The sequence below is a fragment of the Porites lutea genome, chromosome 3 (assembly GCF_958299795.1).
Source record: "Porites lutea chromosome 3, jaPorLute2.1, whole genome shotgun sequence".
In the NCBI taxonomy this organism is placed as follows: Eukaryota; Metazoa; Cnidaria; class Anthozoa; order Scleractinia; family Poritidae; genus Porites; species Porites lutea.
In genome coordinates this window covers 43,268,985-43,296,354 of record NC_133203.1, presented here as the reverse complement: position 1 = coordinate 43,296,354, position 27,370 = coordinate 43,268,985, and the positions used below count along the sequence as shown (strand labels likewise).

General features: G+C 39.1%; 1 protein-coding gene across 2 annotated transcripts; it reads left to right on the top strand.

Annotated features, from left to right (window-relative positions):
• Positions 1 to 1,018: 1,018 nt before the first annotated feature.
• On the top strand, positions 1,019 to 25,323 carry LOC140929787 (uncharacterized). 2 transcript variants are annotated; one of them, XM_073379494.1, is made up of 7 exons: positions 1,019 to 1,113; positions 10,967 to 11,165; positions 15,210 to 15,269; positions 16,059 to 16,348; positions 18,799 to 18,882; positions 24,018 to 24,086; positions 24,505 to 25,323. In XM_073379494.1, the coding sequence occupies exons 1-7, from the start codon at positions 1,098 to 1,100 to the stop codon at positions 24,591 to 24,593; spliced, it is 807 nt and encodes a 268-aa protein (XP_073235595.1). In that variant the 5' UTR covers positions 1,019 to 1,097; the 3' UTR covers positions 24,594 to 25,323. The 2 variants fall into 2 exon arrangements, with proteins under 2 accessions (XP_073235595.1, XP_073235594.1); XM_073379493.1 differs by lacking the exon at positions 1,019 to 1,113 and adding an exon at positions 2,686 to 2,801.
• Positions 25,324 to 27,370: the final 2,047 nt, after the last annotated feature.

The following is a 27,370-nucleotide window of genomic DNA, read 5'->3' as shown; positions in this document are numbered from 1 at the left end:
CACGTGTAGTTTCACGTGACTTTCGATGACCTTTGTTGTAAACAAACCTTCAAAGTTCGGACATTGTTCTCTGCCACACTACTGTACTTGTACGAACTACAACTCGCAATTTCAAGTTCGCGCTAACCTATAAATGTTATTTCTTTTTCTTTCGTTGGCACTTAGCGCAAGCTACAACTAGTTTAGTACAATGGCCAAAGTACCATTTTATATTTATTTGATCAAGCGGCATTCACCGGAGGCACTTTTTTATAGTCAAAATTGGCCTTCATTTTCTAGCATGTCCACCGTCACAACAATGACCTCTTTAGACTTGTTAGTCGTTAGTTGCGATGTTTTGTGCCAAAGAACACGCATAAAACCGATTTTTCAAACTTTTCCTAACCTTTAAAATGAATCGTTTGAACCCAAAACTATTTTTTCCTTAAATTAGGTCACTAAAAGGGATGTTTTGGCAAAGTAATAAAAAATTCGACTTTTTTTGACGAGTGTCTTGCGATTCTCGAGTTTCTCAGAAAATGGCCCTACAGGGGGTTTTGGTTAGGGGGGCTCAGCTCACCTCAGAAACACCTTTCTGTGTAGGCTTTGTAAGGGACATCCCCAAAGGTTTCGTGAAAACATGAGAATGGACAGTTTCCCACCTTGTACTGAAAAAAAAAGGAAGTTTTTTGTTTTGTTTTATTTTGTATTTTTTTTAGCTTTTAATTGGTTGTAGCCTGCGTTGCAACCGGCCCACGTACTGGTCTATACAGAAGGTTTAGAGCGTAATTGGTTGCGGATATGGCGCAAAACGATTAACGATGCTTTTTGACTCGCAAACCCAAAGGAATGACTTGAATTGAAACTAGAATTACGTGTCTCGCATACTCTCGCGAAACTTGGTTTTGATATCGCGGAATAAAATTTAAGAGGCATAAGTGTAATTGAGTGTTGATCTTGACGTATCAAGGGAAGCTTGTGTGCACCTCACATCCGGGATCCTAGAGCTAGGTACGCGAATAGCGTTTTTCAAAACGGTGTCAAATTTCCCTGTTCGTTTACTGCAAAGTGAAAACATTCAAGCCGAAGCCGTTTATACATGACGGTAAAAAATCGACATGGATTTCGAACAAGGTAAGAAATTCAATGATCAATAGACTGAAGGTCCACAATATATATATCTAAAACTTTCGAACGTTTACTCGCTTTACCTTTCTTGAATCCAAATTTCCTTGTGCAATTGTAACCTGTTTGAGCCTGAAGACTGTGCATGATCAAAGTACGGGACCCGATTCAGATTTAAGGTACTGAGCAGTTCTTACACCATAGCCCTATCAGAAGATTTCATGTTGTGCAGAGAGTTCCTAACTGTTGAAACACTGGATGTAGAATTCACTTTGATCATACTAGTTACGGCAGGGGTATTTTGCATAACGCCTAATGACTCTGAAGATTTGTGATTAGGGTTAGTAAAGTGAGTGAATCAAGTTTCAGGTCAGTTTTCCCAGTTTAATGACCCTAAATGGAACCTGTTTCACTCAGTTTCCTAACCTTAATCACTCGACTTCAGAGTCATTCGGCGTTCTGCAAAATACCCCTGCCGTAATACAGCACAGTAATTTTTTTTCCTGGTGCTGTTGATTGTTCTTTTATGAATTACTTCAAATGCCACAAATTCATGCAGACGAAAGGTATTGATTTATTATACTGATAATAAATGTTACATTTTATAGGTGTTGCTTTGTTGCAAAGTTTAAAGTGGGCAGTAATGTTTATTTATACACGCGATAGAATTACTTTCACTTTCAAACTAAAACCACATTACGTATGCTTCAACCTTAGACCGGGGGGGGGGGGGGGGCACTGCAATATATGGGCTAGGTACGTATTTGCCGTTACGTCAGGTAGGGTTTTTTAAAGCAGTTCGGTCTGAAGAGCCGGGATAGTGGCACACCCCACCCGAAATTCCGCATCTGTAGTGCATTCGTCTTAGTCCTCCGTCTGAAATCATTCTGTATTAACATAGCCTTTTTCCGTTATAAAAGTCTAAGCAAAAAAAGGTTGGATGAATGAGTGTTACTTGTGACGTTTTATGAATTCCGTCTGAAGTAGGATGGTGTCACGACCTCTCAGTATGAAATAAGCGGCAAAAATCAAATTTGCTCAGTTAAAACGTTTTCCTCCAGAGCATAATCTACCCGTCAGAGGAAAAATAAATTCATTGGAACAAGCAGCATTTTGGCATGAGGTAAAAGTCGTGTTTTGCCTATCGACCCCCTGTTTATACTAAAAATACATGTTTTGTTGATATATTTCTAATCCGTGATACAGATTATTTGAAACCATGTTGTAATCTTTTGAAATAGGTATATCATAAGCTTAAATCGTATTAATGCAAAAGTTGCATGTGATAAAAGCTTAATAACGTTGAATAAAATTAAATGCCCCACGTTTTTGCTCATAGCTCAACTTGTCTACTCCGTCAAACCCTTCTAGTACACTGCTTATGCTTTCCTTCAATGCTATTTCAAAACTTTCCGAAGCCGCCTTCAGAACACTTCTCACATACTCTCGCATACTCTCGCGAAACTTGGTTTTGATATCGCGGAATAAAATTTAAGAGGCATATGTGTAATTTAGTATTGATCTTGACGTATCAAGGGAAGCTTGTGTGCACCTCACATCCGGGATCCTAAGGCTAGGTACGCGGATCGCTTTTTTCAAAACGGTGTCAAATTTCCCTGTACGTTTACAAAGTGAAAACATTCAAGCCGAAGCCGTTTATACATGACGGTAAAAAATCGACATGGATTTCGAACAAGGTAAGAAATTCAGTGATCAATAGACTGAAGTTCCACAATATATATATCTAAAACTTTCGAACGTTTACTCGCTCTGCCTTTCTTGAATCCAAATTTCCTTGTGCAATTGTAACCTTTGAGCCTGAAGACTGTGCATGATCAAAGTACAGGACCCGATTCAGATTTAAGGTACTGAGCAGTTCTTACACCATACCGTATCGGTAATTTCATGTTGTGCAGAGAGTTTCTAACTGTTGAAACACTGGATGTAGAATTCACTTTGATCATACTAGTTACGGCAGGGGTATTTTGCATAACGCCTAATGACTCTGAAGATTTGTGATTAGGGTTAGTAAAGTGAGTGAATCAAGTTTCAGGTCAGTTTTCCCAGTTTAATGACCCTAAATGGAACCTGTTTCACTCAGTTTCCTAACCTTAATCACTCGACTCCAGAGTCATTCGGCGTTCAGCGACTATTCGGCGTTCTGCAAAATACTCCTTCCGTAATACTTACAGCACAGTAATTTTTTTCCTGGTGCTGTTGATTGTTCTTCTATGAATTACTTCAAATGCCACAAATTCATGCAGACAAAAGGTATTGACTTATAATACTGATAATAAATGTTATATTTTATAGGTGTTGCTTTTTTGCAAAGTTTAAAGTGGGCAATATTGTTTATTTATACACGCGATAGAAGTACTTTCACTTTCAAACTAAAACTGCATTACGTATGCTTCAACCTCAGACCGGGGGGGGGGGGGGGGGGGTACTGCCATATATGGGCTAGGTACGTATTTGCCGTTACGTCAGGTAGGGTTTTTTTTAAAGCAGTTCGGTCTGAAGAGTGGATAAAAATCAGAGGATATTGGCTTATATAGGGTATCATTTATGGGACATTGATCAATGGTATGTAAATTCGGAGTTTCTTGCTTACAGTAAGTCTGGAATAGAGAAGTGATTTATAGACCTGGTATACTGCTTAAGGGTCGGGATTCCCAGCGGCACACCTCACCCAAAATTCCTAGAGTGCCCACTCCCACCCTCCGCAACCCCCTCCCCCAGTTTCTGACGCATCTGCAATCCATTCGTTTTAGTCCTCCGTCGGAAATCATTCTGTATTAACATAGCCTTTTTCCGTTATAAAAGTCTAAGCAAAAAAGGGTTGGATGAATGAGTGTTACTTGAGACGTTTTATAAAATTCGTCTGAAGTAGGATAGTAAAGGGATTTTCCCCAGCGTGACCTTTCGTTTTAACCGGCTTACTGGTGCCTCTAGCTAAATACAAATCACAGGTAGACCACCGGGCCACCCTTTGTTTGTGTGGCCGTTGTTAGCTGAGCACAAGAGAGAATGAGCTAAGAGAGCGAATCCCTCTGCCCCAAGATAATTGTTTTAATCTATTTAAAGTTCTCGCGCGTGCTGCGAAGGTTATATTTGCCTGTTGTTTCCGGGACTACCCTGGGTGCCAGAGACTTTTCTAGCGCGGTTTCCGGTTTCTGTCAAGTTCTACTTTTACCTGAACGTGACATGCTTTGCTGCCAAACATGAGAAGTTTGACGGCCATTATAGTAATTAGCGCCAGGAGCCGATACTAATCGGCTCCTGTTGTTGACATATTTTTGATCAGCGCGTTCCGCTTATAATTTAGGAATGAATTTCATTTACAAAGGGATTGCAGTATTGGAGTCAAGATTTCACTTTGCGATTAAAGATTGAGATTATCTAACGGCTGGTAGCCATTTATAAAGTAACGAATGTTGAATTCTGACATACCGTGAAAGCCAAAGACAAAGGTTATCACGCGCGAAACACGAAACCGTTAATAGGTGACTGGCTTCAATTGTTTATCCAAATGTGCAAGATATTTTTTTTTTGTTTTTCTAGGAATATTTATCGTTCAGAAACGGTACATTTGCTTTTAAGAATTATTCTTGAGAGTTTCAAACTGCATTACCTCCTCTTCACGTCTAATACTTGCGATGAATATTTCGCCCTGCGAACACAAATCAGGCCAGATGCTTCAAGCTGTTAGACAGTCGCTAACCTGGATGCTAGAGACGTTTTATGCGCGGTTTCCGGTTTCGGTCAATTCCTATTTATATTCACGACTAAGAGACAGGAATGGGCGTGCAGCTCGAATTGTGCAGCCTGAGTGTTTAATGCCGTCCAAATAACATACAAACTTCAAGATCATAAGTAAAGAATGGTATACAAATATTTCTAAATAAAGCCAATCAGGCTAAACTATTCACGTGCGCCGCCTGATACGAAACCCCAAAAACCCAATGGGAAAAAATTGGGAACGTATTCCCAGCCGATGCGGTCGCACTACCTCTGGGGGTTAAGGGTAAAAACTCAATCGATAGAGATATAAAAATAAAAGTTGATAGTTCTAGAGCTGAGATGAATACATTACAACTGTCAAAACCTTATACACATAATAACAATAGAGTCAATTAACGCCACAGCGGCTCACGTGCGTTCATACCAATGGGAAAGTATTTACATTCTCTATCACTGCCACTTCGTTTAGCTCCGCCGAATGTAAATACATTTCTTTATAGTGAGCGGTGTGCCCACATTTCTAACATTTTTCTAACGCCCTCTCAAAATTCAAATATTTGGCAGCCAAACATCCATGTTTGAACCCACTTTGAACCTAATTTCTCGTTACGTGTCCACGGTTGGATCCAAACGACGGTATCACAGCTCGCGGGTGTGCGTGGATGTCGCGGGAAGAGACAGTTGTCGTCTTTGTACAATAGGTTGTTGGTTGTTTATATACTGATGTAGCGAAGAGCTCAATTAGCAATTTCCATCGAGTCGGAACCGCTTTCTCCGGCGAACTTCCACGAGCCAGGACCGTTTTGCTCTTCGGCAGCTACTCCGGCTAGATTTTTCCACGTAGAAATCTTTTGACTCGTCGACGAAAGAAATACCAGGTTTGCACGTCATATCGCTTGCTGTGAGTGATCGGCTGTAAAAAGAATTACTCGCCAAGTTTAAAATTACATGACGCCACTAAAGGTGGTGTCCTTAAAATAACCACGTAGTATGACACAGAACCAAGAATAGATTGAAAATAATTTTCATGGGAAGAGGGTCATGTATGGGGGATTCGCTCTCTTAGATCATGCTCTCTAGCTAAGCATCGATCTATAGTATAGGAAAAATACTAGCTCGCGCAGCGAGAGGGAAAATCCCGCCTCCCATGAGTTTTGAATGCCGCCCACTTTTGTGACCTTGGCTGGAACTATTTGATTACCAAGTCAGATAGAACGGTGTAATACGAAACTATCCGGCGAAAGAGTCAGGCCAAGCGTGGCACTTAGCGTGATGATTCTCTGCTATGAGTTTTAGTAAGTGAGTAGCTTTTAATTATTTATCGTCGATGACGTGGGGAGTGGTCGCCCAGTCTCTAAACCATGGGCTCATGTGTAAAATGCTCGACCGAAGGAAAAAATACAATAAAAACGTAAAACGCAATTGAATAAAGAATAATTTTCATAAATAAGGTATAAAAATCCTTTAAAATATCTGCTACATAAATTCAGTTAAAAATGGACCTGATTAAAAAACCTGGGGAAAAAATACAAAATACAAAAAATATATATATAATATAATTAACACTTATAATTTGCAATAAATCAAAGCTACAAAATACTGCTCTGACATTACAGTGACCTTGTATATTAATAACCTAAATTGCTGGACAGTGGGAGCAGATTTAGTAGAGAAAGGCAAATTATTCCACACATGGGCAATAGAATAAGAAAAAAGTTATGCATAAAACGGTTATTATAGTAGGGTTGAGAGACGTTTAATCCTCTACCTCGTAGGTTGTTATTGGTAACTCTAGGCATAAAGTTCCTAGAGTCATTAAAATTTCCATTTGAAGCTTTTAAAATGGTAATTAGCAAAATCAGCAAGGATAGAGCTTTCAACTGGTACCTCATTTAGGGGTGGACCATTTCATTTTTGATGGGGGGGGGGGGGGGGGGAGGGGGTGCAAATCCCAAAAAAAGTATGGAGCATATTTTTCTGGTTAAAAAAAATTTCTTGCAGAATTCTTAAGAAGGAAAAAAAAATCGAGCAGCCTTAACCTGGGCGTGGCAAAGGATTTTGCGTGATGCGTGACGGCCCCAAAAGTAGCTGTGAGTCACATGATACAGGACTGGGCATCACATTTTTTGATGCGTGAATTAGTATTTTGCAAGCGCGATTTCCTATTAAAGTGAACCCTCTGATCTAGAAGGATATTATGATTCAAAGATATTCATGCATTCAGATTCCCACCCTAACAGTTGTCACGTGCAGGTATTTTTGTAACAAAATAAGATTTACTTTATAGAAAAGGAAATGGGACAAACAAGAGTAAAGGCAGGCCACATTGAATTGGTGCAGGGTTCAAAATATACAAAGAATGTGAAACGGATGCGCTGGATATGTGCACGAGACAAAAGACGATCAAATAGATCGAAGAGCATTTTTTCCCTCTGGGTCATTCGTGTTTTTGCAGAAATCTATTACTTTTGTGTTCATTGCCTATTTTCAAGCAAGAAAATAATAGTAAACAGTCTGTAACACATAAATTAAAACGTAATTGTTTTAATTATTGGGTGAAAGGTGTTGACAGGCCAAACACGACTCATAAGCTCGTGATAGTGTGATACGTGACCTTAGAGTTTTGCTCTAACGAGGATATCTCCCAGCTATTTTGCTCTTTTGTATGAAATGATGGGAGGCTCGTTGTATATTTCTCTCAGTAGTGGTTGATCTTGAATTAAGTGCCATTTGCTCATTAAAATGTTTTTAAGGTTCGGCAAAGCAGGGTGGTATGTGGTAACGAAAGGCAGAATTTTTTTCGCATTTCATTGTTCTCTTGTAAAGCTGACTTCCGTTCGGTAAATTTAACCTCAGAGGTGATTTTTTCTATGAGATTGTGAGGGTAACCTCTAGCGCGAAGGGGTTTTTTGAAGTTGTAGATGTTCTCATAGAAGGATTTAGCTGAGGAGTTAGTTCTCAGAAGTCTAAGGGCTTAAATAAAGATGAAACTCTTTATTACTTTGAAAGAAAGATGTAAACTTAAAAATACATTGCGTGTAAAGGTGGTTTTTAATAGCCTAAAGGGTGAATTTTGAGTGGCTGGTGATGGTCAAGTTTTTAATATTAAACTTCAAAATTTGTGTTTTAAATTTCCATTGAAAAAACTATCATGCAAGGACAGGGAGATTTAAAAAAAATCCTGCTGCAATAAAAAAAAATATCTAGCAGTCTAAAAATCCTGCAGCCCCCCCATCAAAAATCAAATGGTCCACCCCTTAGTAAATTTTGACCAATCCTGACAGTTACAGACAAAAAAACATGCAACATTTGGGGAAAAAGTCCAGTACCAATTTTGCTATTTACCTACTTCTCTTCACAGATTAAATTTCTTCCTTTGTTGAAAAGAAAGCCATTCAAACTTTCATGTAAGAGAAAGGCGAGAGAGTGGGCAACAAAACTCCAAGTCCAAATTTTGCCTTATGCGCATGCACGGTAAACAAAATAGCTGCTTAGTTCCATCCAATTAGCAGAAATTTCAGTCCCGAGTGTTAGAAATTTTCTTTTTTAAGTTTTTTAGAAGCATTTGGTCCAAAATTCGTTTTTTCCCTAAAAATTTGCAGACGAAAAAGGGTTAATCGGCAAAAATAACATTTGTTAAGTCAAAATGAAGAGTCCTCCACAGCATGCTCCGCCGGCTTTTCTAAGGTGCCACTGTTCAATGATCGAGAGCCTTTTTGAGGTTGAGTTCAGATGAATCAGGGAGTTAATTCGCACTGCGTGACAAAAGGCAATTATGTTTCACGGTGGTCGGTTACTAGGGCTTTTGCTCCCACACCTCTCAAAACTGAGAGTTTAAGGCCATAGAGAGAAGTAGAATGCATGGAATGTAACAAAACTTGGCAAGGAAGTAAGTTGATAAATTACCTATTTATTGGTGTTTATTTCATCCCATGTGACTTCTATTGTGACGTCATAAATGATGTCCAAATTTGGCATCAGAAAGAAAATTCAGGAAAGAAATGCTAAAAATTTTACATTAGTTTTCTGTATATAATTCTATGATTTCTGGTGAAAACCCCATCTCAATCGGATGAAAAGGCTCAAAATTACATTTAATTAAAGAAATTCAAATTTCCCGCCAAATGACCATATATGGTCAAACTTTAGGGGTATTTTAACGCGTAGACAATGAAGGTAGTCGCAACGGAGAAAAGACAAATTTGCATAAAAACAAAATTGTAGTTTTTTGAGTTTAGGATGTGTGGTCTATGACGCGTATTTCGTCACGAATTACGTCATTTTGACGTCATAATGACGTAATTTGTGACGAAATACGCGTCATAGCACTACATATGCCGAATTCAAAAAACTACAATTTTGAGTTTATGCAGCTTTGTCTTTTTTCCGTTGTAAATACATTCATTGTTTTCGCGTTAAAATACCCCTAAAGTTTGACCATATATGGTCATGAGGCGGAAAATTTGAATTTCTTTTATTACCTGTAACTTCACGCCATTTTATCCGATTAAGATGGGGTTTTCACTGTAAATATTGTTTTTCTGTATAACAAAAATGTTTGTAGCATTTGTCACCCATAATATTAATAGCATTATTGTTTTTGTTCAGGAGTTCATCAAATGGAACCTCCATCTCCATTAATTTCTTGAGTCAACCCTTTCCCGAGTAGATTTATAAATAGAACGGCTTGTTTCCCGCGAAAAGTGTCATATTTCCGTGAGTCTCGTATGTCACTGTGAAAAAAATGAAAAAACTGAAGTTGCATGAAGTCGAACTCATTAGCCCGTCCTTCGACCGTTTTCCTTTTTTACTATACGTCCATTTTTACAATTTTTCAGTTGCTGGGATCTGGGAATCATGAAATAAAAGTTAATGAACTACCCGACTGAGACTGAGCATGAAGCGATCGGAAAAAGGCAGCGACCTGAGGGTCACGGAAAGGTTATCTTTGCGAGTGTCTTTGTTTTGTTTTGTTTTTTGCCGCTTTACATGCACCTTGAAAAGAGTCGATGATTAAGCGTTCTGTGGACGATTTGGAACTTTTCGATGATCAGCGCCGAAAAAGTGCCAGGATCATCTGATCTTTGTCATCACCGTGGAGTGGATTTAGCCAGTTAAGCACCGCATGCAAAAGCGATGACCTAAGTAGCAACTAACGAGGAATGCTTCAGTTCCGAAATTTGAGAAATTGCAGTCTTCCTTTACAACTGACTTGTATCACCATGAGAGTTGCCTGATAAAACTGGCACTTGAAAAGTTGAACAGAAAACAACAGTTGCTCGACCTTGAATAATTTGCTAACGGAGGAATTTGTGACATCGCGCTCCAGTCCAAAGACCCACTTATCTCAAGAAAAATAAAATGGATTGTATCTGCGCCAAAAGAATTATGACTGACTAACAGGACAATTCTCAGCAGTTAATGCAGAAGTTGAGGCTTAATTCTTTCCTCCGAATTCGCATCTGTGGATCACTTTTTTGCGAGAAAACAATGGCTGGGCCCGGCGTTACAAAACATAGCAGGGAATCATCACACTAGCTGACGGACAAAACAACCACAAGGGCTACAAGTATTTATTCAGATAACGCATTTCGGAAAAAAAAGCCTTGAAAAACTAGAAATCTGATTAATATTGAGTCATTTAGCCGAAATAAGAACCTTAACGCTCAAAAAAATTGGCTAAAGAAAACGAACCCTGTCAGAACTACAGACTACAGGTAGTAGTTAATCATTATGCATATAACAGACCAGCTTCATGGCCTCTAACTGTGAGACAAGCAACCAAAATGAAGATTAACATAGAGTGTAAAACTCTCCACAGTATAATCTACCCACTAGAAAGAAAAGAAAGAAAATCTCTGAGGGGTGAAAACACTAAAGTCACGTTTCACTAGCTTATGATTGTGTTTGGCCTGTCAACACCGAATTTCCTGCTGTTCGATGAAGTACAATAGCAGTGTCATTTCGTTGTTGTGATTGGCTCTTCCCACCGTCTGCGCGCGAAGTCTCCCCTGGGAACCGTTCTAATTATAAATCTACTCGGGAAAGGGTTGACTCCAAGGGCATGTATGGGGGATGGAGGCTCCATTTGATGGGCTCCTGTTTTGTTTAAATGACACAGCTAACCATAACCTGGACCTAGTGCAGGGATTTCCGGGAATATCAAATAAAACCGTTTCGGTGACAGCAGAAAGCGTGCCCCCCAATGTGGAAGTCGTGACAAGATATCCTCTCTCTGAAGCGTATGAGCTTAGGGCTTTGGTGAACTGCATCAGGGGCAAGTCATCTTTAAGCTTTGGACTGATAGTTCCAGAGGACAGGTACTTCTTTGATTTTCTGTTTCTTTTTCCTGAGCTTTACGTGCGTCATATAATTTACGAGGTAATGTCAACCGTACGTTATTACTACCAAAGGACAGGACAGGAGCATGTCTCTAGCAATAAAAGCTGACCGCGCAATTGTGACAAGAATTAATTACAGCTATACTCAAGAGGATTGTCAATGCCTTTGCAGATGACAAGGTGTGAAATGATTGCACCTTTGAAAATTTTTTTCTCTCCTTCACGAGGAATCGCTAAGAAATGGTTCGGTTTATTTTCGAGTCAGATAGACGTTAAAAATCCCCGCGCAGCGTAGTTACTTAATGCTCATTTGAAAATTATAAAGTAGACGCTAATAGAAGATCTTAAACCGACGTTTCGGCAATGCTGCCTTCTTCAGGGTACTTATTGAATGAGGCTAAGTAGGATGTGAAGAATTATGCAGATCGACGAGGATGTTTTCCATCGAAGCTGAAGAGCGAGGTAGAAAACATCCTCCGAGATCTGCATAATTCTTCACATCCTACGGAAGCCGAATTGAACAACTGTTCTATTATTCATTCAAAATATTTCAAAGTTTTTAACAAGCTTACCTTCTAGTAAACTTTCTTTAAAACTTTGGCCTATTTCTCGGTACGGTTTCAGGATATAAACAGATATTTTTCCTTGCACCTACTCCTCAAGAAGTAGATAACACCCTTCGAGCGGTATATTTTGCGTATTCTTGCATTTCTTCCGTTCAGTTAGTTAGAAATTCAGGTATTTCGTCTTCGGATAGCCGTGAACGCCATTTTCTTTTTTAGTTCACTAAGGAATAAACAGCTAGGCTGCCACCCCTGGAAACGAGGTTGATCGATGGTGTATCATAATTTGTACCATCGAATCGATGGTATATTACTCGCATCTTCCAAATAGGGTAAGTGCCAGTTGGTTATGAAGAATTAGCCAGGGGATTGGAGCCAATCAGAAAAGGCGAAATATTTTGAATTAATAATATAAAAGACTATAGACCTTTAAAGCTTCGTGAAATTAGCTCACGTGCCCGATTACATACTAGCGCGCGCCGGCGCGAGTAGGCAAAAAAGTGAGTAATTCACGAGAAACTAAGTCTTGATTAAGGCCGCTCGGAGCCATACAGTTCCACATGTGAAATCAAACACTTCTCCTACTTCTTGCAGTAATCCTGCTTGGCTAGGCCTGCCTTCAATACCGCAACCTTCATGTCCTTCAGTGTGTGATAATGGTTGGCCTGGTTAAAGAAAGCAGGCAAAGGAAGGTCATTTTCCCCGTTGATGACATCTCTGCGGTGTTTTCTGAAACGATCCGCTAACCTGCGTTCAGTCTCTCCAATGTAGACTATCGATGAACATTTGATGTACGTCAAACAATAAACCACGTTGTCCGTGATGCAGGAAATGTCTTGTGTTGTTAACATGCCCTTTGGGTGTTGTAATTGTGGTAGATGAATTGACATGAGGATATGAAAATAATAATAATAATAATAATAATAATAATAATAATAATAATAATAATAATAGTAATAATAATAATAATAACAATTATAAAAGTCAGCTGCTTCTGACTAACAGATCCTTCAGATTCTTGGTACGCCTGAAAGCCCTCGGTAGTGGTTTATTGAAGATATTGCTGGTCGTGCTGTCGTCGCGAAGGATCCGGAAGTTCGTTGAAATGATTTTACCGGCGTCCAGGTTCATGGGATGGAAGGTGCTGACTGATGGTACTCTTTCATTAGTGTTGTTGTTAGCAGCGTCACTCTTCAAAATTTCAGCCTTTGATTTGGTCGATGCTTGTTCTTTTTCCCTTCTAATGAGGTCATTTTGATAACCGCGTGCTGCAAAAAAGATCTGCATTTTTTGCTGCCAAGATGACAGTCATTGTCTTCGCTTCAGATCTAACGCATGACTATAAGATATGGATGACTTGCTACTGGGAGATGGGATGAACTGAAATTGAGGTAAAAGTGGGTATCTGTGTCCTTGTAATATATAGAAGTGGATATGCGATTAGCTCGAGGCTTCTTGCAGACATCCCGGAACGGATGTTTGTCCTTAAAACAGACAATGTATATTTAAGGTTAGGGTGGAACGAGGAGGCAAATTCAAGGAACTGACGGAGGTCTTCTTCATTACATGAAGCACATCATCCATGTACCGCTCGTATAACTCTGGCCTTATACCGGTATAACTCGATAGCATGCGTTCTTCAACGTAGGCTACAAAAAGAAATGCATAATTTGGCGCTAGACGACTACCCATGGCCACCCCACCTGTTTGCTTGTAAAACTCACCATTCAATTCAAAGGTGTTGAGTGTCAGTACTAGTTCTGCCAGTCGTAGGAGAGTGTCTGTAGATGGTTAAAGCATCTCTCTCTTGTAGAGATAGTATTGCAGTGCGCAGAGACCTCCATCATTCGGTATAACTCTTTTTACAGTTAGTAAAAACCAAGGGCTGTTCATCGCCGTCTCTGAAACGGAAGGAATCAGGGATGTTCAGAGTGAGTGTGGTTTCTTTTACATAGCTGCCCAGGCTCCGGACAAAAGGTGCCGTTCAATGATCAAGATATACGACCAGAAGTTCAGTGGGGCACGAACACGCGGAAACTATAGGTCTAGCAGGATTACCAGGCTTGTGGATCTTGGGTAACAAGTAAAATTTGGATGTACATGGTTGTCCTGCACTGAGATTACTAGCGGATGGAGGAAGCTGGCTGCTCTTCATAGTAGTGTTAATAAATATCTTGACCTCTTGTTGAGAGTTTTATGTGGCATCACCTGGAATCTTGTAGAATCGTGAAGTGAACCTGGACGCCAGTAAAGTAATTTCAAGGAACTCCCGAAGCCTTCGCGATGGCAGCACGACCAGAAATATCTTAAATAAACTACCACTGAAGGCCTACAGGCGTAGCAAGAATCTGAGGGATCTTTTAGTCAGAAGCAGCCTACCTCGAAACCTTCCGAACCAACCAACAGATGCTTTCCCCTGTAACAGGACCGTTTGCTTCTCATGTCACCATGTCAATTCATCTACCACAAGGGACGCCCAAGGGACATCCTAGCATCACGGGACCTTTTTTTTCTGCACCACGGACAGCGTGGTTTATTATTTGACTTACATCAAATATCCATCGACAAGTCTACATTGGAGAGACTGGACTCAAGTTGGCGAACCGTTTCAGAGAACACCGCAGAGATGTCATCAAGAGGAGAAATGACCTTTCTGTACATGATCACTTCAACCAGGCCAATCACACACTGGAGCACATGAGGTTTGCGGTATCGAAGGCAGGCCTGGCCAAACAGGGATACGGCAAGGAGCAGGATATACTTTTGATTTTCAGGTATGGAACGGTGGGTCCAAGTGACTTCAATCAAGACTTTAGTATCTCGTGAATTGCTCACTCTTTTGCCTACTCGCGCGCCGGCTGTTTTTTACCCTGATAAAGGCAGCAATGCCGAAACGTCGGTTTAAGATCTAATATCAGCGTCGGTTCATTTTTCCTTTTTTGTCTCGTTACTCTAAGAGCATTTTCTCTGAACAAAGGTACATGTCTATATTGTACGTACACACTTGCTTAATCGGCAAAATCATAACAAAACGGTGGCGACATGATGTGTCGAATAAAATTGTGTTACGCTTTCGGGAGAGGTTCTAGACAACGAGCATGGAAAAAGCCGCTTCGTTCTCCTCGCTTTTGGAACGAATAGAGAAGCACAAGTGGCTATTCTTACCAACACCAGCATGATTTCTCTTTCTACAAAAACGCTCCACCAACTCACCCATACATTTGCATCTTTGAACGGACAAAACTGTACTAACTATTTAAGCGTTAAGTTCCGATGTAGAACTAAAACCAATTAAAATTAAAATTTGCGAAGTCAGTTTACTTTTTACTTATTTATTGTTTTGTTTTTTTTTTCTATTTAATTCTGGGCGCGTGTGTATCTTTTCCACCAAAGCCATGAGACAGGGAAAAAAGGGTAAATATTCAATTTCTAAATTATGTTGTGCGATATTTTATCTCAGCTTTATGAAACCTCAGATGCTTAGTCTAGAAGATGGAGAACACCTCCGGGGAGAACTATGGTAAAGTAATAATGAGTAAAGGCGTTTGTGCTTTTATTCTTTTAAAATTTCTATAGCCAAAGCTACGCATGTCTGTATTTTGTTAATTCCCACTTACAGCAGCCTCCTTGATATGGGTCCTTGTACTATAATTATTGTGAGAAAAGCGCGTGTGCTAGCTCAAAAACCAGTTCTTTTTGCTTAATTAACTGATAGTTTTATCGTATTCTGCGAAGCTATTGAAACCTCGATCTTAAATGAGAACAAAAAAACAGCTTTCCGGCTAGCAATTAGCAGGACTTTAGAGAATAGAGCACCTGGCACAGGAAGTTATCTGTTGCTAGATTCCTACAGGAAACAGGAAATTAAAAATGCTTCTTGTTAATACTTTCTGCTTTCTTAGGCGTTGATATATAAACATTTTCCTGACAAAGTTCACTTGGATAGTTGGAAAGAGACAGAAAAAGAAAGAAGCCAAACATTGAAATTGTGCTTACCCTAAATAAAAGTAACATAATATAATATTTCCACAACTTAATTAGTTGAAGAAATTATACACAGTTACTGAAAGAATGGAAAGAAATCTTTAGCAGTGGGAAAAATAGACTGCAAAACAGCTCGTATTTTTGCTTTGGTTAAGAACGTGTGCGCGAGCAGCCAGAAAATGTCTGGAGTGGGGGTGAAAACGGACAGTGACACTGGGAGAGACAGAAAACTTGTTACTTAGATGATGACCGTATTATATGACTACTTTCTTTTACTAAGAACCGTGCCGCCACATAATCGTGTCAACATCCTTCTCTTTTTCAGTGCTTGGAACAGTTGTTCAATGAGAATCTACAGAAAACCGTTTGATTCGTCAATTGCCTGCGGCAAGGCAAAGGAAATAGTGTTTCATACCTGCTCAATTACAGAAGGAAGCGTTTTGAGCGTTTTCCGTAATTTGAAGAAAGAAACTGTCCACTTGACTATCAATGGAATTGAACAAAAGGTGTCAGTTGGCGGTTGTTGTCCTAATTTTTGCTACGGATATCTTCGCCTGAGTGCAAATGGAGCAGGTAGCAAAATTCGAGTAACGCTAATCCCGCGAGAAAATGAAGGTACTTAATTAACATCATAGGCCATTATGATAATAGTCTGATTATGTCGATTCAAAGAGTTCCCATTCGTCCTAAGCATTTGTGAAGTTTTGCGTTCCCACGGTGGAGCATTTGTCCTCAAATGTGTGCACAAGGGGTGGGGCTTTTTGCAATTCGTTGTTAGTGGTGGAAGTTAATATTTTATACCTAAGAAAAAAAATTGGCTTTTGTAAAGCTAAAAATACATAACTGTTTTTTAGAAGAAATTTGATGTTTTAAAAAGTCAAGTTTATTAGTGCATTAGCCCAACACTAGCCTCACTCTGGCCACATTATTAAGAACAGAAAGGTACAAACAAAGTAGCCTGCGTAGCTGGCGGTATTCTTGTTTCCGGCGAACTTTTTTGGGGGCGAAACAGCAATGCGAAGTGAGCGGCGAAGCAGCGAGGGAAAATCCCTCCCTTCCCTCTCCCTGTAATTGACTTGAATACCTACCCTTCTCGCGGCTCCGCCGCCAAAGCAATACAGCACTTCCACGCTTATCCCGCCAGCTCCGCAGGCTACAAATAAAGAGAAAAAAGGTTTCCATACACAATCTATCATAGTCTATTGTGAAAGAAAGGGCTTGAAGGATTTGCAACTTTTTTGGAAGTAAATTCCCTAGATAGCCGCTTGAATAATTATTGTATAAAAAGGTACCTCATGACGGAAATTGTTTGTTCTCGTGTCGTAGGGCCGAGTAAAATTAAACATTCTACTGCTGAGAATTTTTTGTTTTTGGAGTCATCATTGAAGAAGGTTATGCTGTCTCAAATATTTATGCGCTTAAAGTTTACTGGTATGTCTAGCTTGGCTCTGGGAAGGGAGAGACTACACTCTTGAAGTGTGTGAAAGAAGCTGAAAGAACCTTCCATCGTTGAGAAATAGGACGAGAAAGGAAATTAGACCTTTCCTACCAAGACGTCTCTAAGGTGTCAAACTGGACTAAAGTGACAGAAAGAGAATGCACAGAGGCCAACTGAACAATAAGACGGAACCCATCACGAAATTGGGTAATTTTAATTTTCAGTGGACAGAAACCTTGTACCAGAATAATTTAAACAATATTGCATTCTTTTTTACACTTTTCAAGGGTTTAGATATAATTTAAATTAGTTTTTTTTAATAACACTTAAGACAATTTTTCATGGGAGTCCGAGAAAATGAATGTCAAATTTCACGAGAATTGTGAAGACACCAATCGCAAACTCATTAATTATTCATGTTGTTGTCACCCAACCAGAACGCCTCATTCTGGTCAAATGGATGAAATAAGAAACTCGATGAAAAACGAGTTGAAAACCAGACGTGTTTGGAAACGATTTCAAACCCGTGTGTAAAACGCTTCTTAATCTGCATACATAAAGCAAGACCAACGCATGAAGATAAAACCTTTATTTTTAATCATAGAGTTACGATACAATACACTTTAGAGCAAGCTTATTTACTGCCAAAATTAAATGTAACACTATCAAAGTATCAAAATAAATAACGGCAAGTGCCACATAAAGAAACACCACTGCATATTTTGTCCGAAGCATCGTCTTGGCTAGATATTTTTCCTTCAACAGTTTTGCAACTTCTTGGATAAACTTTGTCAGCCACTAATTAAGGCTTAAAGCACCCATTTGAACTAACGAAACTTCCAAGGACTGAACTTTGTGCAGATCATAATGTATGAAGAAACCGCCCGGTTTCAACGGTGCAACTTTAGAAAATCGAGCCTTGACTTCGCCAATTATCAAAAACTCCAGTCGCCATCTGTTTTTATATCGTAGACTTAGGTATGGCGCTAGCCACACACGTTTCTTCTTCTTCTTCACAAGTTCTAGGACATCTAAATCTGCATCGTGCCATCTGCATTGCGAAGCAACGTGTTTGCTCAGAAGTGACAAACAGCTAAGTAAGAACGTGACATTGAATGCATATGAAATAATATCACGCACTAGCAAGCATCAAGTACCTGACAGGTTCGCATTCCACATCTCAAATAAAATGTGTTCAGTGAATTCAGAAAACTTATTAAAATGATAATTTCTACTTATTTTCTTTGTTGGAGAAGTAAATTGAAAACTCGTGCTGAGGGTTTCATCAGGTTTCCAAACGAGAGAAAATACTTGAAACCACGAGGCTGCATGATGCCCTCGCACTCGTTTTTTTGAATGGTACGTCAGATTCTGAAAATTTCATATGTAAGATTTTATTTTGTGATAACTAATTAATTAACTAATTAGATAACTAATTACACCTACAGTCATTGAAAAGTGTGAAAAAAAAAAATGCATCATGCTCTAAATAATTCTAATACAAGGTTTTTGTCCACTGAAAATTAAAATTACTCAATTTCCTGATGGATTCCGTCTCAATATTTTTGCAACAAGGGCAGTGTTTTATACTTAAGTAATTCACAAAGTAAACCTTTTCGGTTTGCAGCTTACTTTAAACAACTTCCATCAGCCAAAGCTGCACGTGGCTGTCTGCGTTTTTTCAAAGGCTTAGGGCGAGTCCTCCTGGAAGGTGAGTAACTCTGAGAATGTGCTATTCACTCATGGATAGATGCTGGATGCCTCTAACAAACTTTTGTAAACCAGTGACTGTGAGTTTCTCGAGTATTACTCGTTAAAGCGGCATAAGCCCAAATTCCTATTTCTAAGCTATATCTTTAACATATTATGAACGTCTTCACTGGGTATTTACAAATATGTCACTAAATAGGCCACTTGCTCTTTTTTCTGTGAAAACAACGATGAAAACGCTTTTACGCCCCAGCGCCGATTTTGCAAGTCCAAAACAAGGTTGAAGCAGGGTCAAGTTTACACGACTGGCTTATCGAAACAACAGGGCCAGGAAAAACGATTTTCGCTCGAATGTATCGTATAACTTGTCATAAACTAAACCCTGTGATTTCATGAGATTAATGCAATCTAAGTATTTCCAAAAAAGGAAAAAAGATAGAGCTCTCTGTTTTAACCTTTGCGCCGTGGTCAAAAAGCAGCACAGATTTTCATCATGTGCCTTTGATCAGCATTTGTAAGATTGAAAATACAGGCTACAAATGGTCGCTCTTGACCTGAATCACCCCCTGAAAAAAACTGGGACGAGCAATGGCGGCGTAAAGACGCTTATTGGGGCTGTCCGCAATTTCTTCTGATATCCGAGGTCCCCGTAACGGCAAATGGCCGAATTCATATCTGAACTACTAGGAAAAAGGAGAAACAGGATATCTACCAGTTCAGACGACTCAACCTCTTCACCTGACAACAAAAAATCTCGAAAATCCATCTCGACCGACGGAGAAATAGCCGAAGAAGACACAATCCTAACCGCGCTAGATATGGCAGCAAACATGGCAAAAAAGCTTGAAGAAATCCTTGAGCGTTTAAAAAAGCTCGACGTGATAGAATCATCTGTTAAAAGCATCGAGACAAAGCTCAACTGCCTAGAAGAGCGTACAGCAGTATTGGAAAATTTCAGACAAACTACGGAGAAAGACATTAACGATCTTAAAGAAAATGGAAATTTCACGAGCTCACAGTTATCTGAAATATCGACTGAGCTAAAAAATCACCAAGCTGCAATCACTGATTTAACACAAAAGGCAGAGGCGAGTAAAGAGTTATTAAACGAACTTACAGCAAAAAATCTCTACCTAGAAGCTTACTCCAGAAGAGAGAACATCAGGTTTATGAACATAAAAGATGGCTCCTCCGATGAACCCGAAGATGTCGAAGAAACCCTAAGAGATTTCTTAGAACGCGAACTGGGCTTCCACGACGCAAGAAGCGTGGAAATCCAAAGAGTTCATCGAAGTGGAAAAAGCAAGAATGGAAAGCCCCGGCCAATACTGGTTCGTTTTCTGAGATACAAGGATGTCCAGAAAATATTTTCACTCGAGCACCGATTAAAAGAAACCGATTTCCAAATGTTCCGCGACTATCCTGCAGAAATTGTCAGAAGACGCAAAGAGCAGATGAAGACCTTCCAAGAGGCCAGAAGAAACAACATTCCTGCATTCTTCAGTCTATCGGAACCAGATAAGTTATTTATTAGAGGTCGAGTGTGGCCTGTAGGAAAAAAACTGATCATTAATCCTGAGACTGTTTCATAATTGTATTACGGGGACAAATTTACTATTCTTTTTTTCTTGCGGCTAGTCACCCCTTAGAGATGCAAAGCGACCACCCAGCAAGAAAACATTTTAACTTTGTCTTTATGTTTTTTTTCGATTTTTTTCTGTTTTGTTTTTTCTTTCAGTGCTTTGAAATATCTTTTTTTTAGACCTTTCTGTACGAAACCGACACTCTATAGCTCATTTGCACAAATCAGAATAATCTCTCATGCTATTCTTCTTTGGGTGAAAATTATCAGTTTCTTCTTTCTTCACAGCAAAAAAAGAAATGGAACTTACAATTGGTTCAATTAATGCTAGGGGATTAGGAGACAGAAGCAAGCGACGGGAATGCTTTAATTGGCTGCGGAAAAAACAATTGGCCATATATTTTATTCAAGAAGCTCATTGTACCGAAAATAATATGCATGACTGACGAGCTGAATGGGGTTATCAGGCCCTTTTCAGTTGCTGCTCTAGCAAAAAGGCAGGCGTTATCATATTGTTTAACAACACTTTCACCTTTCAAATTTTGCGAACATACTGCGACCCTGGGGGACGCTATATAATCTGTGACTTGATTACAAATGGGAAACACTTAACCTTGGCAAATATATATGCTCCAAACAACGACGACCCAACTTTTTTTACCTCGGTCTTTGAGCGGTTAGCAGATTTTAAGTGCGATGAGGTAATAATTGGCGGGGACTATAATTTAGTTTTGGATGTTGAGAAAGATAAAAAAGGTGGCCTTGCAAAAACCCACAAAAAATCGTTGGAAGTCATAAATAGCTATTCCGAAGACTTAGACCTTATTGATGTCTGGAGAATACAAAACCCTGAACAACGACGATTTACATGGAGACAAAAGAACCCCGAAATACAATGCAGACTTGACTTTTTTCTCGTAAGTCAATGCACATCTTGCAACTCAATCAACACAGATATAGTCCCTGGTTATAAGACAGATCATTCATTGGTCACGTTGCAAATTTCGACGCATAATAACATGAGAGGACGGGGCTTCTGGAAACTAAATACCTCATTCCTAAAGGACGAAGAATATATAAAGAAAATACAATCCATTATAAGTCAAACTAAAGGTGAATATGCACTGGATAATACTGTCGATCCAAACTTACTGTGGGAAATGATAAAAATGAAAATTAGAGAGACATCAATTGAGTTTGGCAGAATAAATAAGAGAAACATGTTTCAAAAACAAGATGATATAGAAAAGACAATCAAAATCCTGGAGGAGCAGACCGCCAACATTGATGCCACTGACTGCCGAAATGTATGGTCAGAGTTAGAAAAGAAAAGACGGGAACTTGAAACCATAATCGAATACCAGACAAAAGGGGCTATTCTAAGATCTAAATCGCGATGGTACAATGAGGGCGAAAAAAACACTAAATACTTTCTAAACTTAGAGAAGAGACACTGCAAACAAGGAACAATTACCCAACTGAAAGTTAATGACAAAGACTTAATCCAATCCGACAGGGAAATCTTACACGAGTGCGAGACCTTTTATAAAAATCTCTACAGTTCAAAAGTACAAGTTAACGATTACCCGGAAGTTTTCTTTCCACCTGCACGAGAAGTATTAAGTGAAGAAAGAAAACAGCATTGTGAGGGTCTTTTAACTTCTAAAGAGTGTTTGGAAGCATTAAACGGTATGGCCACGGAAAAAACACCTGGTACTGATGGCCTGCCGTGTGAATTTTATAAAGTTTTTTGGAAAGACGTAGGCGAAACACTAACAGAGGCCCTAAACTTTTCTTACCAAACAGGAAAACTCGCTGTATCACAAAGGCGAGGAATTGTCAAGCTTATACCGAAGAAGGACGCAGATCCCAACCTGATTAAAAACTGGCGCCCATTGACACTATTAAACTGCGATTATAAGATTGCATCAAAGGCTATTGCAAATCGAATCAAAACAGTTTTACCGGAACTTATATCAGAAGATCAGTCAGGCTTTATTAAAAACAGATGTATCAGTGACAATATACGCACATTAGATAGTGCTATTAAGTATGCAGAAAACAAAGGTTTACCCGGTCTACTTCTTTTCCTCGATTTTGAAAAAGCTTTTGACACGTTGGAGTGGTCATTCATAAACCAAACGTTACGGCACTTTGGGTTTGGCCCCTCACTGTTAAACTGGGTTGAACTATTTTACTGCAATACCGAAAGCTGTATACTAAACAATGGATGGGCAAGCAATTTCTTTGAGTTAAGTAGAGGTGTTAGACAAGGCTGCCCCCTATCGCCTTACCTCTTCATACTGTCCGTAGAAATACTCGCTGAAGCTATTCGCAATAAGAAAGAAATAAAGGGCATCAAAATCTATAATACCGAAGTTAAAGTAAGTCAATATGCGGATGACACGACACTCATTTTAGATGGAACTGAAGAATCAGCAAGAGCGTCACTGTTACTGATAGAAGCATTTGGGAACATATCTGGCCTAAGGCTGAACAATGAGAAAACAGAGGCCTTGTGGATAGGTTCTAAAAGAAACTGCAACCTGAAACTCTGTCCGGAAAAAAATTTTAAATGGCAAAAGGGAAAGGTCAAAGCACTAGGCGTGTGGCTGTCTACAGATCAACAGTTAACAATCTCTCTCAATTACAACGAGAAATTGGCAAAAATCCAAACTATCTTGGGATGCTGGATAAAGACATCCACTCTTCAACCGATAAAAATGCTGACTGGAGAAACGTTTTTCAAGCAGCAAACACTTGTACAACGAGCTCAAAACTTATTGATTTTAATTTCAGATTTTTACACAGACGTTTACCAACTAACAGCTATCTGCAAAAAATAGGAGTTAAAGAGGACGGAAAATGTACTTTTTGCCATGACGAGAAAGAGGATTTGATGCATCTATTTTGGAAATGCCAAAAAACCAAAAATTTTTGGGATAATTTCTCGATATGGCTTCAGTCGCGCCAGATCCTCCAACCAGGTAGTTACTTAGACATGACTACCGCTTTGGGCCTAACGCCAGACAGCTCTTCCTTTAAGCTCCATATAAACTTCTGTTGTCTTATAGCTAAGAACTTTATCTGGATATGCAGATCGAAAGAATGTTTCCCAATTCACAACAATTTCTTGTTTTATCTGAGACATATATACCAATTAGAAAATAAGACACCGCGCAATACAAAAAAATGGAAACCTTTCTTTTCCTCGCTGGGTCTTGTCTCCTAACTCCAAAAACATAAATTAGAGCACCTACTATGAGTATTTATATTACTTTCACCACCGTATTTTAATATTTGTAAGTATATTGCCATGTAAGTGTGTAAATTCGCTATTTGTTTTTTTTTTGTTACTTTATTTGTTACTTTTTTTCTTTTTATTACTTTATTTATTCTGTGTAATTTTTGCTTCTTTTCTGTGTGTGTATTACTTGCAATAAAAAATAAATAAATAAATAAATAAATAAAAAAAAAAAAGGATTGAAAATACAACGTTTATGGTTTACGTTGTTTACAATCACTGAATGCGTGACAACATTCCTATTTAACAGTTTTAGGACTTGGAAGTCTTTTTTCAAGCGTCCCTGCGAATGGAAATCAAGTTCAAGAAGAAGTTGCTGGTTTGTATTTTTACTAAATAAAAGCATCTACATGAACCGACCAGGAGGTTAGTTTCGGTCGTAGTCAATTAAGACTAAATGCAGACTTCCGTCCCGTACGGACGGACCTAGGCCAGTTAATAACTTATTTTTTTCTCAGTTGAATTAAGGGGTCTATTTTCATATGAGGTCATGGACTCCTTTATGGAATATCTATATGGCTTATAGTTTTGTTCATTGCAATGAAGTAAATTATAAATAAATACGCTTTAAGGCTTAAAAAGCAAGCTCATTCTCTCATTTGACCGTTTACGGTTACTTTTATTTATACTTCTCCTTGTTTGTTTCTAGCATTGCTTCCTTGGCCGAGTTGCCTGTTTCTTGTTTACTTGGTGCAAAGCATGCCGCTCACTGATTATAGTATTTTTTTTTCTTTCAGAGGAGCCTGAACCTAAAACTGGACCTGACGCTGAACGTGATCCAGGTTCAGAACCTGAAGGGGAAGCGTCTGATCCGGAACTCGAATAATAGTAACAATAATAATAATAAATAAAATTTAAAGAGGGAGCCCAACTCGCCTTGGCGATTTTCAGTGGGGCCCTCAAAAGTTAACAATGTTGATTAATTAAGTAATTACGTAATTAATAAAAAGTAAAAAAAGCTTACAGTGGAAATTAAAAAATATCTAAAACTCGAAATTTAAAACAAAATATTAAACTAGATGAACTAAAAAATGTCACACTAAGCGAACTTATTAAGATTTAAAATGTTTAAGTAATAAAATTTTAACAGCATTATAAGGTAGACATCTCATGTCTTCTGAAAGGGAATTCCAGTCTGTTAATGTACTATTAAAGGATCTGAGAAGACCTCAGTTCGTGTTTGATCTAATAGATCTAATAGTTTTCTTGGAGCGGGTGTTATGGCGATGATAGTCTGAGCCTCGAGTAATCATACTGTTTCTTTCACTGTCATTAATAAAATTATGGATGAAAATTAAGACACCGTTGCATTAATCTTCTGGTTGATAGATTCGTCCAGTTCAGAGCTACAAGTGCTTGAGTTGAAGAAGAATGCGTCGCTCGATCCAGAATTAGCTTGGCTGCTTTATTCTGAAGAACTTGGAGAGAATCCATTAAAACTTTGTTATTTTTGTCACCCCATACGATACTTGCATATTCAAGAATAGGAATGACCATTGTTGACATATAGATCCTCCTTGCATAAACTGGAATAAGATGCTTGATTCATTTTAAGACACCTAGTCTCTTTGCTATTTTACTCTGTAGTTGTTCAATGTGGTCATGCCAAGTAAGATGCTTGTTTATGCATGATCACTCCAAGATACTTGAATTTGGTAACGTTCTCCAATTGATCATTGTTGGCTATAAGAGCTATGTCATTAAATTGACTTAGTTCGTTACGTCCTCCAATGACCATAAACTTCGACTTGGTAACGTTTAGTGTCAGCTTATTGTCATGTAACCAAGATGTGAAAGCTGCTAAGTCTGCATTGAGCTTTGATTGCAAATTGGTTGGCCAGTTCTCATGACAGTAAAATGCCATGTCATCAGCGAACATTGTCATCTTTGATTGCTGCAGTTCAGATTAAATGCCTTTAATATACACCAAGAATAACAATGTCCCCAAGATGCTGCCCTGTGGTACTCCCATGGTAATTTTTGCCGGGGGGGACAATGAATTAACACACATCGTTTGTTGAACTCGACCAGTGAGATATGAGCGGAACCATTCCAAGGTTTTCCCTGCTACTCCTAGTGGCTTGAGTTTGTTGATGAGGAGCAGATGATCAACGGTGTCAAACGCCTTGCGAAGGTCCAGGAACACTGTTCCCGTCACGCATCCTTTGTCCATACTTTCTAGGACGTGATCTGTAAAGGCGATTAAGGCAATAGAGTTGAACGCTTTAGTCGGAAGCCAAACTGTGATTGTGATAATAATCGGTTTTCTTCCAAAAAGGAACTTAACTGAATATGTGCTGATCTCTGTATGATCTTGCTTATAGTTGGTAAGATTGATATCGGTCGATAATTATCCTTTAATGACTTATCTCCATCTTTAAATAATGCAGTGACTTTTGGACACCTCCAGACCCCTGGAAATACTCCAACAGTGAAAGATTTATTGATCAAACCAGTTAGAATTGGGGCGATGACGTCAGAAGCATCCTTCAACAAGCGAGCACTTAGCTTATCAAGTCCAACAGCTTTGTTAGATTTTAAGGATTTAAGGGCTTTACAGACGAAGTTCACACTAACATTATCCAGGTGGAATTCAGAAGGAAGGGTGCTGGAAGTAAAAACAGTCGAAACGTTTTGAAATGGTTTTGCCAGTACTTTCCCCACTGACACAAAGTATTGGTTCATGATCTTGGCGACAGAGAGATTTTCGGTGTGCCACTTTCCATTTTCAAAGATTGAAGAAACAGTCGACTTTTTAGTACCAGGGAGTACCTGTTTTATTGCGCGTCACATTTCACAGGAATCACCCTTGGCGTCTTCAATCATCTGACAAAAATATTTCGACTTGAGATTTTTCCTTCATCATTGGTATAATTCTGCAGTTTTGAAGGAGAAGATTCTCATCCTGAGCCAGAGCTTAACTCTGAAAATGAATCCAATTCCGAACTTGAAAGCGAGTCAAAGCTTGGGGATGCAGAACCTGCAACTGACTTAAAACTTGAAGCCGGGTATGAACCTCAACACGAGGAGCCTAAACTTGTAGCAGGGTGTCAACCTGAGCATGAATCCTAATCTGAGCTCAGTCAGTATGCGATGGATAAACGTCCACGTGGAAGTTGCCTATTCTTAAACAATACAACAAATTTGCCACACGTAGAAGAACAAGTCCTCGATCTTTTCAGTCTCCTGGCGTTTAAAGTGCAAGTTAGACGAGGTCTTCACAAGTATCAAGTTTATTAAGTTGCCCACGAATTTTTCAGAATGAATCACAACCAATTCAACTTGTTTGTGTGCGTTCTCATGTCCGTTTGCGAGCAAGACCAGGAATTCTGTGATGTCGATGGAAAGAAGGTCACCATTGAAGACTTGATGTCAGAGTACAAACCTTCTGTCCATTCCTCATTGACGACTAAACCTAAACTGTTATTCCCAACGCAGCGCTCCAAACTGAGGAAAATTCGTTCAATGCCGATGGATGGCTCAACAACCGAAGATGACACCGCATATTTCCCCTTGTGACGCGTTTGAAGAGACCTGTCCCAAGGAAGCCGATTTCCACTCATTTTCTGTTACCTCTATTGTTAATGAAGAAATGCAGCATGA

Bases quoted from the DNA above. Each gene is read 5' to 3' on its own strand.
- LOC140929787 (XM_073379494.1), top strand. The intron at 15,270-16,058 runs GTAAAGTAATAA...TCTCTTTTTCAG, and splicing joins CACCTCCGGGGAGAACTATG to TGCTTGGAACAGTTGTTCAA. The intron at 24,087-24,504 runs GTTTGTATTTTT...TTTTTCTTTCAG, and splicing joins AGTTCAAGAAGAAGTTGCTG to AGGAGCCTGAACCTAAAACT.